The following is an 18333-nucleotide window of genomic DNA, read 5'->3' on the forward strand; positions in this document are numbered from 1 at the left end:
CTAGGTTTTAAACAACTTTCCAATTATCCGAACATTTCATTATCCAAACCACGTTCGGTCCCGAGCAGTTCGGATAGTCAGCGCTCTACTGTAATTGCTTTTTTGTTAGTTAACTTTAAAAAATAATATGCACAGAGATTACCTTTTAGAATGCCTTTAATTATTTTTATAAACTACAGACTTTTCTCATATTTTGATAATGAGAGCAGGGGCCTGTCTAGGTTTTTCTGAGAGGTACCTAATTTGTGAAAAGTTAGACATAATTTGTGAAAATTAAAAATTATATTAAAAACTCAAGACAAAAATATGGATTTATGGTTTCTTATGGGATACAAAAATAAAATTTTAAGAAAACGTATTTTGTGAAACTACCGTTTTTCCTAAAGTTGAATTTGTGAAGGTACTGCTAAACGGTAGTAAATTTAGCCTGGACAGGGAATTGTTTTCTGAAATATACTCATAAGGTAGCATGAGAGGGTAATTTAAAAAATGCTGAAGATAAAATTCAGTTATTACATAATATTACACATTTTGATAAATATTTACAATGTTAAATTATTGCCCTTTCAAACCTCAAAGCGCGCTTTTTGCTTACAATGACTAAAGTCACATGATTTAATGTATAACTAGTATAATGACTTTTTACACTTTTCTCCGCTCACAACAAAATAAAGGAATCAGTTCAAATAAATAGTAATTTAATTGTTCTATCTGTTTCAAGCAATAAATTTGTTTGAGCAAACAAATTTAAATTCTGGAATTAATGAAATTATTCAATTCAATTGATCCTTGGATTGAGCATCAATGAAATGTTAACATTCTACTCCCCTAAAGGAAAAATATACGAAAAATTTATATTTATAATTTGTGAAAAGATAAAAAAAAATACATTAAAACTATTTGCTAAACATATAAATTACAATCCCCATGGCAGAACTTTTTCGTGCTCTCTGCGACATACCTCTCTAATACTAATATATTTCTGCAAGATTCTTTTAAAAATAACAATTTATATGTTATTAAACTAAAGTAACATAAATGTCAACTTCCAAAATAAAAAACTTTTTAGATCAATAAAATAATCTTTTAATTAAATATGAAATATTTTTTTATTCTAATATTATAGGCGATATTTTCGCATTTTGTAGAGGGAAAACACACTAATGATTTTCTTTTTCGCACATCATCATCACATTAAAAAAATAATTTAAAAAATCGTTAAATCTGTAGCATTTACTAATGGAGAAATAAAATGATTGCCGACAAAATCATGCAAATCGGACTTTTGAAAAAAGGGTTACTAAATGAGTATTTTTATTTTGAGATACAGCTGTTGTAATAAAGAATATCAGATTTTAAAAACTATGTGGAAATCAATAGTAATAACTGCATAAAAAAAATTTGAACGAAAATTTCTACAGAGATGAAAATAAAATTTTTTACTTCATTATTCTTTATTTTATTTATTATTCTCAAATGAGAATAGAAAAATCACAAACATATTTTTCCACTCCGATGCACGAGAAAGGCATCTTTTGAATATAATTCTGGAAAAAAGTAAAAATCTTCTGAAAATTTCAGCAGAAAAAAAACCCCAAATTTTTTTCCTTCCCAAAAACTAAAATCTTTCCGCAAAAACTCAGTAAAGTTCTATGACAATGTCGTCGTATCGCCTTGATTCTACAACGGAGATTACAGCTCTAAAATGAGTTGTAATCTAAAATTTTTATCCATTTAAAAACAATGCAACCTGTTGTGTTTTTTGCATTGTGTATAATTGTATTTACTTTTCATTACATGAATAAATAAGGAACAATAAAAAAGACAATCAATAATTCATCTTGATTTTACGAAAAATGAAAAATATATATGTAAGCTAAGTAAACAGTCAGCTGTTTTGCATCAAATAATTTTAAAGCAGCAGAGTGTTTTTATTTTCTTAACAAGTTCAATTATCCACGATTCTAGGCTTCTGTTTATTAAGAACTTGACCATAGTTTAAATACGAGCATTTAATTTAAAATAAAACCTAAATTAAAATAAAATACTTAAAATAGATTAGTATATTATTGAAAAATAATCAAAGTGGTAGCAAAAAGAATAAAAAATAGAGTAAAAGATAATAGAGTAATAGAATATAGTAAAAGTGAAATTAAATAGTTTGTAAAATAGTCCAGGGAAACACACACGACTAGGTAAATAAAATCTTAATCTTAAAATAAAAAATTTATTTTAAGATTAAGACACTGAAGATGATATACAACATGTTGAGAAATTTTAAGGTGCTTAAAAATATTGATAACATGTTCGGCAACTTTATTCTCTTTCTAGGGACTTGAAATAGCAAAACGAAAATTCTAATAATGATCGTTGATATTGCAATTTTATTCAAGAAGTTATAACAATACCTTTTATAAAACTTTTATATTTATTTAATTTGTAATTGCTTGATAGCTATAAAATATATATTGTAGAAATTGATAAATATATTATTATAAATATATTACTCCAAATCAATGCATATGTATGTATATTATTGAAATTGTATCAATTATTCAATGAACCGACTTAAAATAAAATTTTAAAAAAAGGAGATGTACAACAAGATTCTATCAGGAACATGTCTTTATTAAACTCAACATTCCTCGAATATAATGTTTTATTCAAACCTCTTTGGTAAATTACGAATAAACTTTCAGGCAATTTAAAAAGAAACATGGTATGTCATAATTTTAAAAAAAATTAACTCCCGACTATCAGCGGAAAAAATATAAATTAAATTTTATGTCAACTTTCTTGGAAGTTAACCACATTTGAATATTAATCGCCCCATTTAAATATTTATTGATTGTCGAGAAATTATTTTATAAAAAATAATTCATTTCAATTTTACTCGACTTCTACTAAATAAAAACAGTCGTAATTTTTGATTTTGCAATTGAAAAATACGTAGAGTTATATGGTATCAAAAAAACTGATGCCTCATAATTCACTTTTTTTTTATTCACAATGAAATTAAATAATTATTAAAAATTATTGTTTATATGAAATTATTTTTGGGTAAACTGGTTTCATGAGTGGATGAAATTGCCCAATTAATTTTAAAGCAAAATGTGACATTAAGAGGACTAAACTATTAGAGGGATACAATTTTCATATGACCTATATTTTTAAGGTAAAGAATCCAAATATGTCTATTCAGAGAAAGTATGTTTTTTTGTCTGATTTTGTAACTTAATTAGTTATTAGCAATAAATAATTAGCATATTTGAGGTCACCCTAAAAAACTATTAAGATTGACACTCAGTATGTGAAAATCCAATCATTAGGATGAAAGTTATTCAGAGTGATATCCTTTTATATTTTTGCACATAGCTTTAAAGTTTTCTTTTGAAAATCAAGCCCATTTTTTTTTTTTTGCTTTTCTATATAATTGTTTGTTTTAATTGGTATTTTAAAGATAGTGATTAAGATAGAGATTAAGTGATTAAGATAGTGATTAAGATAGAGATAAAGATAGTGATTAAGATAGAGATTTAAAGATAGAGATTAGTACCCAGTCAAATAAATATTTGCTACATCGCTTTAATTTTGTTAAAATGGCCATTAACCCTTTATAAAGCCATTGCCCCCCATCAATGGGAAACTATTTTCATACCTCTGATTTGTGAGGCCATCTTTTGATAACTTCAGAAAATAAAGGAAAAAACATACCAATAAAGAGGTTTTTTCCCCACATAAGTTAAGACGAATGCGAGATCAAGAAGAGAGGCTGACACGAGAGATTATATTAAATAATTATAATTAGGCAACATTTTGAGGAGAGATACTTAAATTAACACTAAACATACCATAACAGGTCAAATGATCCCTTGATAACTTTTGCATCAAAAAAATTACAGAATTCCTACTAGAATTTGGATGTAATGAGCGTATTACATTCGATTAGTTGCACATTTCTGCAAAGACTGTTGCGTAGTTGGTTCAATCAGAATAACTGTGAATTCAAGTTTTAAGAAAGTACCTAAAATTTTAGATTAGCATAGTTGTGTCAGAAAAAATGTCAAAAAATAAATGTTTTGGTAAATAGCAGGGTTGGCAAGATTTTGCCGCAGGTGGAAAAAACCATGGAAAATACCGGTAAAAACCGTCCTGGCAAAAACAGGTTTTTGCCAAGCAAATTGGCAAAAACCTATATTTTCCAAGATGAGAGGACAAAAGCACATTTTTGATACAAAATTATTCCTAAAATTGAAATATATACTATAAATATAAATAATTACAAAAAAATTAACAAAATTATTATTCCATAATTAAATGATAATGTAATAATATATCATTTTAGTAGTTTAAAACATTATTGATTGGAAAATTTGTGATTATTCTTTTTTTTCTCCAGTGAAATGAACTAATTTTAAATTAATATAACTATAATTTAAAGCATAAAATATCTATCAATATGTGTAGTTAATTATTGTACAAATAATAATTTTTTATAATAAATAATAATATTATACAAATAATAATATTTATTTATTTGTAAAAAACATTTATTTTAGGATTCTAAAATTAAAAGAGATCACAAACTTTCAATCTTTTAAAAATTATTACCATTATATTAATTATTAATATGTTAAAAATAATTTTTTCATGTAATGTATCAAAATTATTATTCCTTATGATTGATTTAAATTTGTTACAAATATTTTGTAATAATATTTAATCAGCAATTTAGATAATTTGGTTTTTGCCGGTTTTTACCAGTTTTTGCCGGTTTTTACCAGTTTTTGCCGGTTTTTACCAGGTTTTTGCCAATGTCCTGGCAAAAAACCCTTTTTGCCGGCAAAAACTCCAACCCTGGTAAATAGCTTATATTTTATTTTGATATTTTCATTTTATTTTTAACTAACTGTTAGTTTTTACCCAGAAAAACGTCAATACAATCGAGACAGCACAAGTTCTTAGAAGAAATAATATTAACTATAAGAATTATAATTATTATACATTCTTCTAATTATAACAATAATTTTAAGAATTATAGAAATAATAATAATTAGAAGAAATATGTTTGCGGAAAATGTACAATGCAAACACCCTGTATGTGTTAAAAATGCGTTAAGCAATGAATTAAAAATTCTCATTCTTTGTGTTTGTAATACATAAAAATTGGTAATATACAGTTTTGTTTAATTATAATAAAGTGTTTTTAGTTTTATTTCCTTCCTAACATCCATATTTCATGAACTGAATCAAGAAACAAAGTCCGGCCATTTGTCTGGCTATGATAGGCATAGATTAAGTGTTGGTATGTTTAGTGTTAATTGCACCAGTAAATGAAACAAAGAAATGATAATTACTTCATTCTGTAGTTCATCACTTGACCTGGATGATTTTAGAAGTTGAAAAACTGAGATTGCCAGCTCAGTAGACGACAGATTAGTAGTCCTAAGAGACTTCTCTAGCACATTTTCCAGCCAGCATCGATCAAACTTTTGAGGAGGAAGTATAACTCTTCTCAACTCTGGTGGCTCTTCTGAATGTTCCACGGAATGGAATTTAAAGCTCAAGCTATTGAACACATTGCGGTTCTTTTCAATCGGAGAAAGTTTAAAAGGGATCACAAAGAAACTTTCGTCAAGGGGCACTTGGTGAAAGAATTTTATTTTTGTTCCAAATTCCTCTTCCATCAAACCAATATCACTCTTCGCAAAACCGTATTCCTGATACTTCTCCCTGATGTCAGAGTCTAAAAAACCCATCAATTTCTGGACGCAGTCGAAGGCCTTCGCGTCGAGGGGAGGACGAACAACGCCAAACATACTTCGAAGCTGAAGTTTCTCTTTGTGTCCTATGGCCGTGCAATTGCGAAAAACTTCGATGAGATACACGATAAACTCTTCCAGAACCAAAGGTGATATTGCCTCGGACCCAGCTGAAATTTCAATGGAGCACAATTAAGAATAGAAATTGCAAACAAACATTTTATAACCATCGTTGACAGGGGTAATTGTGTCACAAAGTGAAAAACCCTGAATATTTTATGTGTAAAATATCAATTTATTTGTCATACAAGTTTTATACTAAACATAATTTTCCTCAATAAGATTTATAATTAAATTACCTACTAATGATGAATCTTTATAGTAACTAATCTTAGTTCTTACAGGAATCGTGTGATTTTGAAAATCACGTGAATATGAGTCGCGAAATTGGATTTTAAAATCATGAGACTATTATTGTAAAATTGCGTGAATACGAATCGTGATGTAAGATTTTTAAACCATGTAAATACGAATAGCAACGTGCAACTTTTAGATTAGATAAATATGAAATTCGATGTTCGATATTCAAATCGTGTAAATATGAATCGCGATACAAACGGATTCCTGCGCAGATTTAAATATTCAAAATGGCAAAAGTCTGCCAAACCAAAAGAATCAATTGGCGGATTTCTGCCCATTGAAAGAAGAATCACGTGTATGTAAGTGTCTCGTTATCGTAAATTAGTGAAAGTTTCCAAATTTGGATTTTAGATTGAGGAATTCAGGGAATATTCGTCGGATTATAAAATTTGATTAGAGAAAGTCTGAGAACCGACGGTCTTGAGTCAAGCGGGATTCCCAGAAAAACTATATGCCCTGCTCTTAATTTTTTCACCCAGAAGCATAATACGAAAAACCCGGAATTCCGGGAAACCTCCAGAATTCAAACACCCCTGCGTTGAACAGTCGACCCATTTTGTAGGGTTTACAACTCCTTAGAAGCCTTGTAATTTTGAACCCAATCCAAAAGACATGGGAAATCCTGGATGAAGTATTAGGAGACATTTGCCTTTGTGGAGGACTTTTTGATGGAACCAACACGCATGTGAGCTAAATGGAGAGGAGAATCTCCCTTGATTACAATGACAGCAAGGGGACTCTCAACCCATGATCCGTCTACCACTGAGTATATTTTAGGTTAGCACAGTGGTCCGTGCAGCATTTGTGTCGACCAGCCATTGCTGGGATTTGAATCCTGTTTATCTCATTGGAAGGCGAAAGCTCTATCCCCTGAACTGCCACAGCTCTAGAAAACAAATATTGCACAGACGTAAGGGCTGAAGGTTTGATCTGGCTAAATAATAAATGATGATTCAGTCGATGTAACAACTTATATACTGAATATTCTTTTTACAATATAAAATTATATTTTATTTAATCTGTTAACTAAGTATGATAAGAGTCATGGAAATTAAGGTGCGATGGTATGAGTTATAGCTATGAAAAACAACTTGAACAATAGATTATTTCTGGTAAATAGTTATACTCATAATATACTTATAATCATTGCTAATGTGTATTTTTTTTTTAAAAATAAATATTATCTGAAAATAAAATTCAACCAATTTTAAACTCATAAGATTATCAACTCAGCATAGCTGCCAACATGGATAGGAAAATATCAAGGATATTTTACAAAATAATATAAATTTTATGATAATTGTTGCGTAATGTATTAAATTTTACAAATAAGGAATTTTATAGTCATCAAAATAGAAAAAAAGCAATATTTTCCAGTTACGATTGACATTAAACATACTTGAAATGTTATGTAATAAGTTTACTCATAATTTCGAATATTAATAGGCATTTAATTCAAAGACAGTTAAAAGACTTTTTTTAATTAATTTAAAAAGAGAGTTATAAATAAAAATACACTGTACATTTTAGAACAAAATAACTTTTGAACTAATTTCTACAAATAATGATTGCTGCATAATATATAAGTAATACTTATTTAAATTTTCCAGCAAGCAATAATCAGTGCAAAAAATTCTATTGCAATAGGGATTTATTTATTTATTTATTTATTTTTTTTTTGGAAAACTTACAAGATTTAGGGAATTAAATCAAAAGCTGAATTTTCATTATAAATATAAATAAAAATATGAGGATGTCCATTACTTGCACATCCACACAAAATCTAAATATTTGTTGTACATAATTAAAGCCATAAAATTATTCTAGGTTGTTTATAGTCAAATGCCCTGTGGCAAAATATTTTCTAGCACTCTGCGACAAAACTCCCTAGCACTAATATTTTTCTGCAAGATGCTTTTAATAATGATAAACATATATGTTACTAATTTAAAATAACAAAAACTATTTGAATTTTTTTAATTGAACATACAATAATATTTTATTATAATAGTAGGGTCGATATTCTCGAAACTTTTTTTTTGGGGGGGGGGCAGGGGCGCACTATTTAGTTCCTTCTTCACATTTTGCAAATAATCATCACAATAAAAAAGTAATTAAAAATCATGAAATCCGTTGCTGTAAAAAAATTGACGACAAAATCACTCGAATCTGACTTCTCGAATGCGTGTTTCGAGATCAGGTTGTTGTAATAAATAATATCGTATAAAGAATATCAGATTTAAAATCTATAGAGAAATCAATAACAATAACTGTTAAAAATTCGATAGAATCGTTGCCTTAAAAAGTAAATACTCAAATGCACGATTGGAATTTTCCATATTGTTTGAAATACATAGGGACATTTAAAAACTCTGTAAAAATTAATATAAATAACTGTTTAAAAATTTAATTGAAACATTACATGGATTTGCGATAATATCGGCAGAAATTAAGGATGTCAAATGAGGGATTATCTGAATGTATGATTCAAATATTATGTGTTTTTTTTATTTACTTTTCAAAAAAAACATCTTGCCGCAAGAACTCTGTAACGTTCTGAGACAATGTCGCTGCGATTTTGCCACTGGGGTCATATGATAAAATAATTTTTACGTTAATAATTGACAAAATTAAAACTATATATATGCATATATAAGATGTTGATAAGATACAATTGTGGGTAGAGAAAGAGTAGTCTTTTACGTAATCATATTTTTAGTAGGTAGACAAAGCATCAATATCCAATTAAAAAATAACAGGCATCACCTTACACGTTCAGGATTTTAAAGGGAAAATCATACAGCTAATCCCTAACACATGCTTTACAAGGGATAATTAATCAATTATAATGGGCTGGAACACTTTGTGACAAGTTTCTCTCAGAATTTCATATTTCTTAAAAGGAAACACTTATTATGACAATTATTGCATTCTTTTACATAAAATTAGAACTTAAATGCTGGACGTGAATTACATACCATGAGAACACACAACAACGTTTAAACCTGCGCCTATGCCCCTAAAGAGGCATTTATTGGTTAATGGTTAAGGTTGCTAGACAAGACATATAGAATAAAGGGAAAACAAAAAGCAAATAGCCAACAAAAAATATATATATACATATATACATAAACTGAAAAAAGAAATAAATGTTTCGTATTAGTTAGAGCATTTTGATTAGAAAGTTTCCAGGAATAATTGGTCAAGTTTAGTAGAGGTTAGGGCTCACCATTGCATAATTTTGTCATTTTTTTATGAAAATTACTCCAGGCTTTCCTCGTATTCTTCTGGAAAATTAATCAGGTTGGTTGCCTTCTGTTTCAACTTAAGACTCGTATCGATAAATCTCTTCCAGGCAACGAAGACTTCTAGCTTTGGTTGTTTTAAGTGGTGTGATATGGTAAGCGGACATTGTATCACATAGTGCCCACTCCTTCACATGTGTGTCACCCTGGCTCCTAACACATGTGTTGTCAGTAGCCAGCAGAAATGTTTTAGATATGCATTGAAGAGCTCTTTACTATGAGAAGTTTCGTTTTGAATAATGAATTAAAAATGAGAATTTAGACTACGAAATAACATAAAAAGATTTGTCTAAGCTTTTTGTGTTGCATATTCGCTCACCGTGTTACCATCTCATAATCTTCTTTTTTTTTAAAAAAAAAGTTTTTATTTCTGCACAAGTAATAAATTTAAAAATTTAATCTTCATTTCTCAACAGTTTTATGACTTCCTGTTAACCAGGGGTCTGTCCAGACATTTTGTAAAAGGTCCGTTTTTGAAAAATTGTGAAAAAATTACTCGTAATTTGTGAATATAAAATAAAGGTTAAGTCACATTCTATCAACCAGGGTCCGTTTTTGTGAATTTGTGCAAATAGGGTCCGTTATTGCAAAAAAAAAAACAAAAATAATAAAAAATATAAAAATAAAAAAAACTTTTTCAAGGAGTTTTTAAATTGTAAAGGCATACAAGATTATGCTCAACACTGTAAAATTATAATTAAAAAAATTAAATTTAAAAAAATAAAGAGCAATTGCAGCTACTAAATTAGCGATGCAACATATAAATATTTGGTATTTAGCCTATACTGCTGAACGCAGAATATTCTTTTCGGACGAATAAAGGAAGAAGCGTCTGCGGAAGAAAAAATTTTGTTTGTTTACATCTGTCTTTCTTCCCTCCCCCCTTCTTGGGAAGGGTTTATTCGATTAACAAAACAATAATGAAGATGAACAAATTTGTGAAGGGTCCGCTTTTAAGGTAAAATATTTTGTGAAGGATCCGTTAACGGACCCAAATTTCTTCTAAACAGACCCCTGTTAACTAAAAATAAAACAGTAAAAAACTTGAATGAAATATTCTTTTTACACTGAAGAAAGACTTAAATTCAACTTACCTAGTTTCTTAGCAATGTCCATTAATTCCATAAACTTCTCATTAATTTCAGCAGCAGAATAATGAGTGGAATTTTTATACATATATTCTTTTACTCTATCCAAGGAAAACCTAAAAATTATCAAATTATACATTACTAAAAATTTTTTGTTTAGTTAACTCATCTAAAATAATTACACAGAGCCAATGAAAGGGAATTTTCAGAAGAGCCAATCAAAGATGATATCATAACCATTAAAGTATGAATAGCCACCATGTGGACGTTAACTGATAGTAGATAGATAGTGATAAATATTTAATTAAATTTTTAAAAATTTCAAAAGCCTTAAATTATTATACATATAAGAAAAATGAATAATTTATTTATAAAAAAAATATACGTGACTATACATATTACAATACAATATTACAGATAAATATTACATAAAAATATACAATATTACATGGAAGGACAAGAAGTAAAACATTTTTGTTTTAAAATTCTCCTTCTATGATAGGATATTTCTTTAACTTATTTAAAAAAAATTACAAATATAAATATATAATTATTTTTATTTTCTGATGATTTTGTTTGTTTCTTTTCTGAATTGGTTCTATGTATTTCATGTTTTTTTCCTCGACTTCTATACAAAACCTTCGGGGTACTGAAGGAGTTAATTCAGGCATTTGCCCTCTCTCTTAATAGAAAAGGTTCTGTTTTATGGCTACCGGGGCCGGTACCCCCTGAAGACGTTGGTCATATTTTTATTTCCTTCGTTTCTATTATTGCTGCAATTATCAAAAAACAATATGTTTTATGAAACTGATTATAATTATTTCAAATTAAATTGCTGGGGGACGTAAATCACATGAAAGAAAAAAATTAATACTCCTTAACAAATTGTCTAATTAACAAATTAATTTATTTAAAAAAACTACAGATTAGCAAAAAACATTGAAGATAGATAATGGGCAATTTCACTGTGTCAGATGTAAAAAATTAACATAAATTTTTAGAAAAATTCTCTCGTACAATGTAGGTTGAGTTTTAAAATCATAAAATTCTTATATCAAATATTTAGTACAATATAAGATATAAAAAAAACAAAATGTTTTTATAAAAACTGATTATAATTTCAAATTAAATTGCTGGTGGACGTAAATCACATGAAAGCAAAAAATGAATACTCTTTAACAATTTGCCTAAACACTGTGAATTTCAGTTTAAATGCAAACTTCACTTAATTTTGAAGCTGATATTCGAATAAAGAATTCTATGCAGTTCTTAACTGGTAAAATATGATGTATAATAAATTAGAAAATTTTTACTTCAATGTCAGACGTAAATTCTACAATATAAATTTAAGTTATGATAATTACTGAAAATTACTACAATTATAAATATACTGAAAATTGATTAAATTTTTTTTAAATTCCAAAAGCGTTATTTTTTCCATTAAATAACTTCAAATTTAAATTGTCCTCTATTTCCTGTTGGAATATGCGGATAGATGTGTTTTAAACATTTTTCATCCTGTAAAATTCGGTTGAAAAATCACTAATTTTAATTGTTTAGCATATATTTACAACAATGTAAATACATCTCTAATTTAAGCAATATTTCAATAAATCTTATAATTTTAAAAATCCTGGAGAAAAAATTAATAACTGTCGCTAAAAATTTTCCTATATTTTCTAAATAACATAGGAAAAAAAATTCAGAAAAGCTTAAAATTTTTTTAATATAATAGATTGAAAAAATATATTGCCGTATAATAAAAGAAATATATATTTTTTACTATATTAACAGTTTGTAATAATTTTTTCTGCAAAAAAAATATATATATTTTCATTCAGGTAAAATAATTTTTCTAAACATAGGAAAAATATGCAGAAAAGTTTAAAATTTTTTTAATACAATAAATGGGAAGAATATGTTACTGTACATTAAATTATAATAATTTTTTCTCTCTTTTAAATACCCTGCCCCCCGTTTCATTTGCCAATTAAAGGCCCAATAACTACTTCCAATTTTTATCCTGTTTACCTAAAAATTTAATAGGATGTGTATTACTATTGTAGTTTGCTTCCCATGTAGCTCAATTATTTATAAATGAATTCTCACAAATTGGCGAGATAATAAAAAACCATAAACACGTATGCGTCAATCAAAAGCGTTAAACATTTAAGCGTCATGGAAACATCAGTAACGTGCATTAATTTGAAACCAACTCAAATGAATGTTCTTGCATTGTCTATTTATGTTGATTTAAAATTGTGAAATCCAATTCAACATAAAATTTAATTAATGAATTAATTTACGGAATCTAAAAAAGTTCCCTTAAGTCTAACATTATATCATCCATATATTTATTAGATACAAGTCAGGCAGGGTTGGGTTTTTGACGTCAAAAAGTGGTTTTTGACATGACAAGGGTATAATACTGGTTTAAACCGTCAAAAACCCGTCGAAAACGTCAAAAACTGAAGTTTGCCATGAAAATATATAAACTTCAAAACTACCAACAGTTGCCATGCATTATATTGAAATTTAATTATACTATAGGTAATCAGCAGGTTTTAAAATATTTTTTAATTAAAATTAAGGTAAAATCTCTGAAATTTATATTCAAATGCATGTGCAGAAAAATTTTGCACAAAAATTGTTTAAATATTTATATTTTGAAAAAAAAATTTTTTTTTTGATACTTGAGAAAATTAAAAGTTTATTACTATGCATTTTTGACATATAAGGAACATATAACTAATATTTATAAGGAACTTACAAGTTATGTTGTATAAATACAAACTTGATACAAGCGTATAAAAAAATTTTTTTAATGTTATACCGAATATCTTTATTGTCCAGTATGTTAATTTGAATTTAAAAGTAGTTATATTTGTGAATAATGATAAATATAACTCATATTGTTTATTATATTTATTTATAATTATTACACTTATCATTTTAAAACAATTTTTATTTCTTAATTTTTTTTTCTCCACTTGTATTAAGAATACAAATAATGCATATCTTGAAAGCAAGAAGTAATTATTCAACAGCTGATTATTTGGATAAACTAAATTTTCAGCATAGTAAATGAATAGGCTGAATATACTGTAAATCGACACTAACTACTCTGTGTATTTAACAGAAAGCACTTAAATTTGTATTGCCTTATGTTAAAAAGATTATTAAGAAGATTTAAAATAATATTAAAAAGATTTTTCTTTAAAAGATGTCTAATGTACAAAACTGCTAATGTTTATCTTTAAAAATGTCTAATTTCTAGTATAATCTATACTATATACTAAATTTGGTTATAAATGAATTTCTTAATAATATCACTGCAGATTTTCAATAACACATGAAAATGAATACATAATATTACAAAAGATGTGAGCTTTCAAAAGTACAAGATTTTGGTTACTATTCAAAATATAAGTGTTTCTTCAAAATTTTAAATTTATTTTTTCTAGAACATATTTAGAAACACTATCCTTTATAAAAAATATATAAATTTTATGTATTAATTATATTTCACATATGAATATAGGTTTTTGACATTTTCGACATTTTTGACAGTGAGGTTTTTGACGTGACGGTTTAAACCATGGTTTAAACTGTCAAAAACTGTCACATGTCAAAAACCTGCCAACCCTGAAGTCAGGGGATGCAAAAACTGAGTTTTGCACCATTGTTGTAAGTCCCAACTACACATTTGTTTGTATTAGTATGGCTTGGAACTTAACATCTGAAAGCATATGTCAAACCTTTACAAAGGATTTGTTTTAACCTAAGCATGTGCCTAAGCTGAAGAACAGTTTCAGAATACAAGCCTGGTTGATTAACTACTTATTCATTAATTAACACACTGATTAAGGTGCAGAATTTCCTTTTTCGTGATCTGATTAGCCATTTCTAATCCACCAAATGGATTTCAAATTCTTTTTTTAAAAAAAATTATGACTAGATTTGGCCATGGTTGTTATACCTTTTGAGTGGGTCACCTTCAGTGATGTTTTTCTAGTCTCTTGCAGTTGCTGCCCAAAAGTTGCCTATTATTCTCAGGATACATAATAAATTATATTGTATTCTGTTATATTATTTCCTGATACGGAAATGTTCCCAATGATACCAACACACTAATCATTTAATGACTGTTAAATAATAATTTAAAATTTTATGTAAAATAACTATTTAACGTTTATTGTTGACATTGTCAAACAATACTTAAAATACATTGCTACCTTTAAAAGCAAACTACTATATTTCTATACGATACCCATTCGGTACTTGCACTTCCAGAAGATCACGGATACCCACACACGTGACCCATGTCGTCAGCGCTTACTGATCCTGTCTGGCCTAAGTTTCCCCACATATGTTAGAATGTTAATTAATTAAATACAGCATCCTATTTCACATCATGAACTATCTCATCTACATCCTATCTTAGATTAACTATACTTAATTAACTATTTGTTTTAATATTTTATTGCATCCCTGATATATTTTATTTTTGCGTACCGGGCAACTTCAATGCATATTAAGTTTGCTTATGTTTTACACGACTTCGTACCTGTATTTGTGTTGAATAACAAATACATAGTGAAAGAATCCTTGTGAAAGAATGTGTCACTAAAGAGAATTGATACTCGACGGACATTGCTTACTCGAAATAGAACAGGAAACAACAGTTGTTAACAAATGTTGCATTTTATCAACCGATCAAAATACCCACAAAACGCCCCTTGAAGGTATTCCATTACAAAAACTGGAAAGTGGTACAATAGCGATTACAGTATCAGGATTCATCGTGGCGACAGTGGTATAATAGTGTTGTCACACAAATTTACTGAGTTCTTGCAGAAGAATTTTTTCTTTGGGAAATAAAAAATTTTGCTTTTCTTTTCAGGGGCATTTCCGTATCGTGACCTGTTGCGCCAACTACAATCACTGGGTTGTCAAATAGATTTTAAACTTGCAAATTAAAAAAAAAAAAAAACATATAGAGTTTGTCCCTTTTTGTGACATTTTTTTTTTAGTTTCTTGTGGGCCAGTGCCCAGAAGTTTCCCAGACTTGGCGATTATTCTGCAGCAGATCAGGACACAGAAATCTCACCTTTTCTGTAGAAATTCTCGAAAGATTTTATCTTTTCTTCAGAATTATATTCAAAAGCTGCCTTTCTCGCACTTCAGAGTTGGGGGGGGGATGCTTGTGACTTTTCTATTCTCATTGGAGAATAATGAAAAATAAAGAAATAATGAAGTAAAAAATTTGGTTTCCTCCTCTGTGGAAATTTTAATTCCTATTTTTCATGCAGTTATTATCATTTAGTTATTACTACTGATTTCCTTATTGCTTTTAAATTCCAATACTATTTATCACAACAACTATATCTCGAAATAAAACATGTTTTAAGTAACCCTTTTTTGAAGAGTCCGATTCAGGTGATTTTGTCCATCTGCAGGGGTGATTGTGAGCCCAAGTCAAAATTCTGGAAAATTTCCTGAATTTGAAAAAAATACAAAAAACAGTTTAAATTGAAAAATTAGAAAAAAATTTAAACAAGGTTTTTTTACCTTTTTCTCAATATTTCTTAGTTTACTAAAAATATATTTAAAATTTTACACATACCTATACCATTTAGACATACCTATGATGACTTGGAGAAGTAATTAAAATTTACAAATATGCCTTTTTTTTTTTAGTTTATGATTATAACAACTATTTAGTGATAAAAAAAGAATATTAATCATGAATATAAGCTTATAAAGTATCTCTGTGGCTCTCCCTTACAAACAAATTAAATAAACTGTGTTTATAAGTTCCACCTTTAAAAATTTGATTTCCGGAAACTTAAGTGATCAATGATTTTTTGAAACGTCTGGACTTTCGATCTCCGGAAACTTCCGGATCACTGTTAGCGAAAAATCCGAAATTATCCGCCGTTACTGATACATTTTAGATTTTCAGTTTCATAACTTTTCATGACTTAATGAAGTTACTATTTTCACTGACAAAAACAGAATAAATTTCAAAAGCACTATAATAAAATTAATTAAAATGATAGGTATAACCAAAACTGTTATCCTCTGCATCTTTACATTTATTAATTTTTAATTTAAAAAACAGAATGAGTAGAAGCAATAAAATAGCTGAGCAAATATTTTTTTTTCCTAAAGAATTATATTCTAAAGATACTTTTCTTGATCATCAGAAAGGAAAAAAATACTCCTGATTTTTCTGTTCTCATTTCCAAATGAAAAAAAAATTTGCAAATGACTGGCTTGCTTCAGTTAGAATTTTAAATTTATAAAATAAAATAAATAAATAATAATAATTCTAAAATCGCAGAAGTTTAAAAGATACTTCCCTCTAGAAATGTTTTTTCTTTCATTTTTCGAAAAAACATAACTTTTAAAGAATATGATAAAAACATTTTATATTATATTTTAATAAAATGACTCTGAGTGGGGATTTTGTTACAAATTCAGATATTCTGAACACAGTGAAATTGGGAGAGGGAAATTCCATTTTAAAAACTAACATTTTCCGGGGACCTAAATCCATGACTTTCCAGGTGTGCGAATACCCTGTTAATGTGATGATGAATTATAAAATGTGAAAAAGGATATAATTAGTTTGTTATCTTCCTACAAAATGCGAGAATATCACACATAATGTAAGAATAAAATATTAACATATTCAATCACAAAAATTATTTTATTTGATCCAATTTTTTTTTAACTAATAAAAATATTTTTTGAAATTACAGATATAGTTTATATGAAGTTTATATATTTGCCATTGTTTAATATCTTGCAGAAAGATATTAGCATTATAGAGGTACGTCGCAGAAAGAATTCTGCCACAGGGTCAGGATTCGTACCCAGATGTGATAGTAAATTGGTCACTCACTTCGCATGATATTCTCTCAGCTCTTTTCGTTTCTTTATTAATGATTCTGGATCATAGTTATAATTTCCAGCCCACGGAGCAGCAACGTCACTGAATGCACGGAGATAACTCGTTAAACGTGGAAACTCCATTGATACAGAAGTCAATAGTTTTTAAATGAATCAAGCTCACATCATTTTAAGATTACCTGCAATAAGAATTCATAAAAAATGTGCAAAAGTTATTAACATGAATTCTACTAAAAAGAATATTTTTCATCGCTTACAAGTATACGACACTTTCATATCTTTCTCATATGTAAACTTTCCCGATCACAATAAAATGTCAGCATTTTCAGCTTTTAACTCTATTATTCTACTCAGCTTTTAGCTCTTCTTCGTCTTTTAACTGCTCTTAGGTTTATTTAGTTGTTGTTGTTGTTGTTGTTAATTTACGTCACACTAGAGCTGCGGAATGGGCTATTGGCGACGGTCTGGGAAACATCCCGGAAGATGATCCGAAGACATGCCATCACAGTTTTGATCCTCTGCGGAGGGGATGGCACCCCCGCTTCGGTAGCCCGACGACCTGCGCTCGAAATCGAGCACTTTACGGTAGCACAGTTTATCAAGGACCAATACCACACACCCTCGGTGCCAACGCAGACTGATCCAAGTGGTCACCCACCCGCACACTGACCGTAGCCAGTGATGCTTGACTTCGGTGACCTGCTGGGAACCGTGTCTTAACGATCAGTCCACTGCGGGACTAGGCTTATTTAGGATTTTGTAGTTGTTGTTGTTGATGATTTACGTCGCACTAGAGCTGCACAATGGGCTATTGGCGAGGGTCTGGGAAAAATCCCTGAG

General features: G+C 28.5%; 1 protein-coding gene across 4 annotated transcripts in view; it reads right to left on the reverse strand.

The window, feature by feature from the left end:
- Positions 1–17886, reverse strand: part of obe (activating signal cointegrator 1 complex subunit obelus) — a 119567-nt gene extending 101681 nt beyond the window's left edge. The window contains exons 1-4 of one of the 4 annotated variants that reach the window (XM_087167016.1): positions 17751–17886; positions 17486–17672; positions 10582–10691; positions 5358–5932 (exon numbers count right to left, since the gene is read on the reverse strand). In XM_087167016.1, the coding sequence (XP_087023142.1) occupies positions 5358–5932; positions 10582–10691; positions 17486–17616 (816 nt within the window). In that variant the 5' untranslated portion in view covers positions 17617–17672; positions 17751–17886. Of the gene's footprint in view, positions 1–5357; positions 5933–10581; positions 10692–17485; positions 17673–17750 lie in introns of those variants that run through there. The other 3 variants (XM_087167017.1, XM_087167018.1, XM_087167019.1) reach the window with 3 other exon arrangements.
- Positions 17887–18333: the final 447 nt, after the last annotated feature.

The sequence above is a fragment of the Parasteatoda tepidariorum genome, chromosome 7, assembly GCF_982258835.1.
Source record: "Parasteatoda tepidariorum strain Cologne lab strain chromosome 7, Ptep-v5.0, whole genome shotgun sequence".
Taxonomy (NCBI): domain Eukaryota; kingdom Metazoa; phylum Arthropoda; class Arachnida; order Araneae; family Theridiidae; genus Parasteatoda; species Parasteatoda tepidariorum.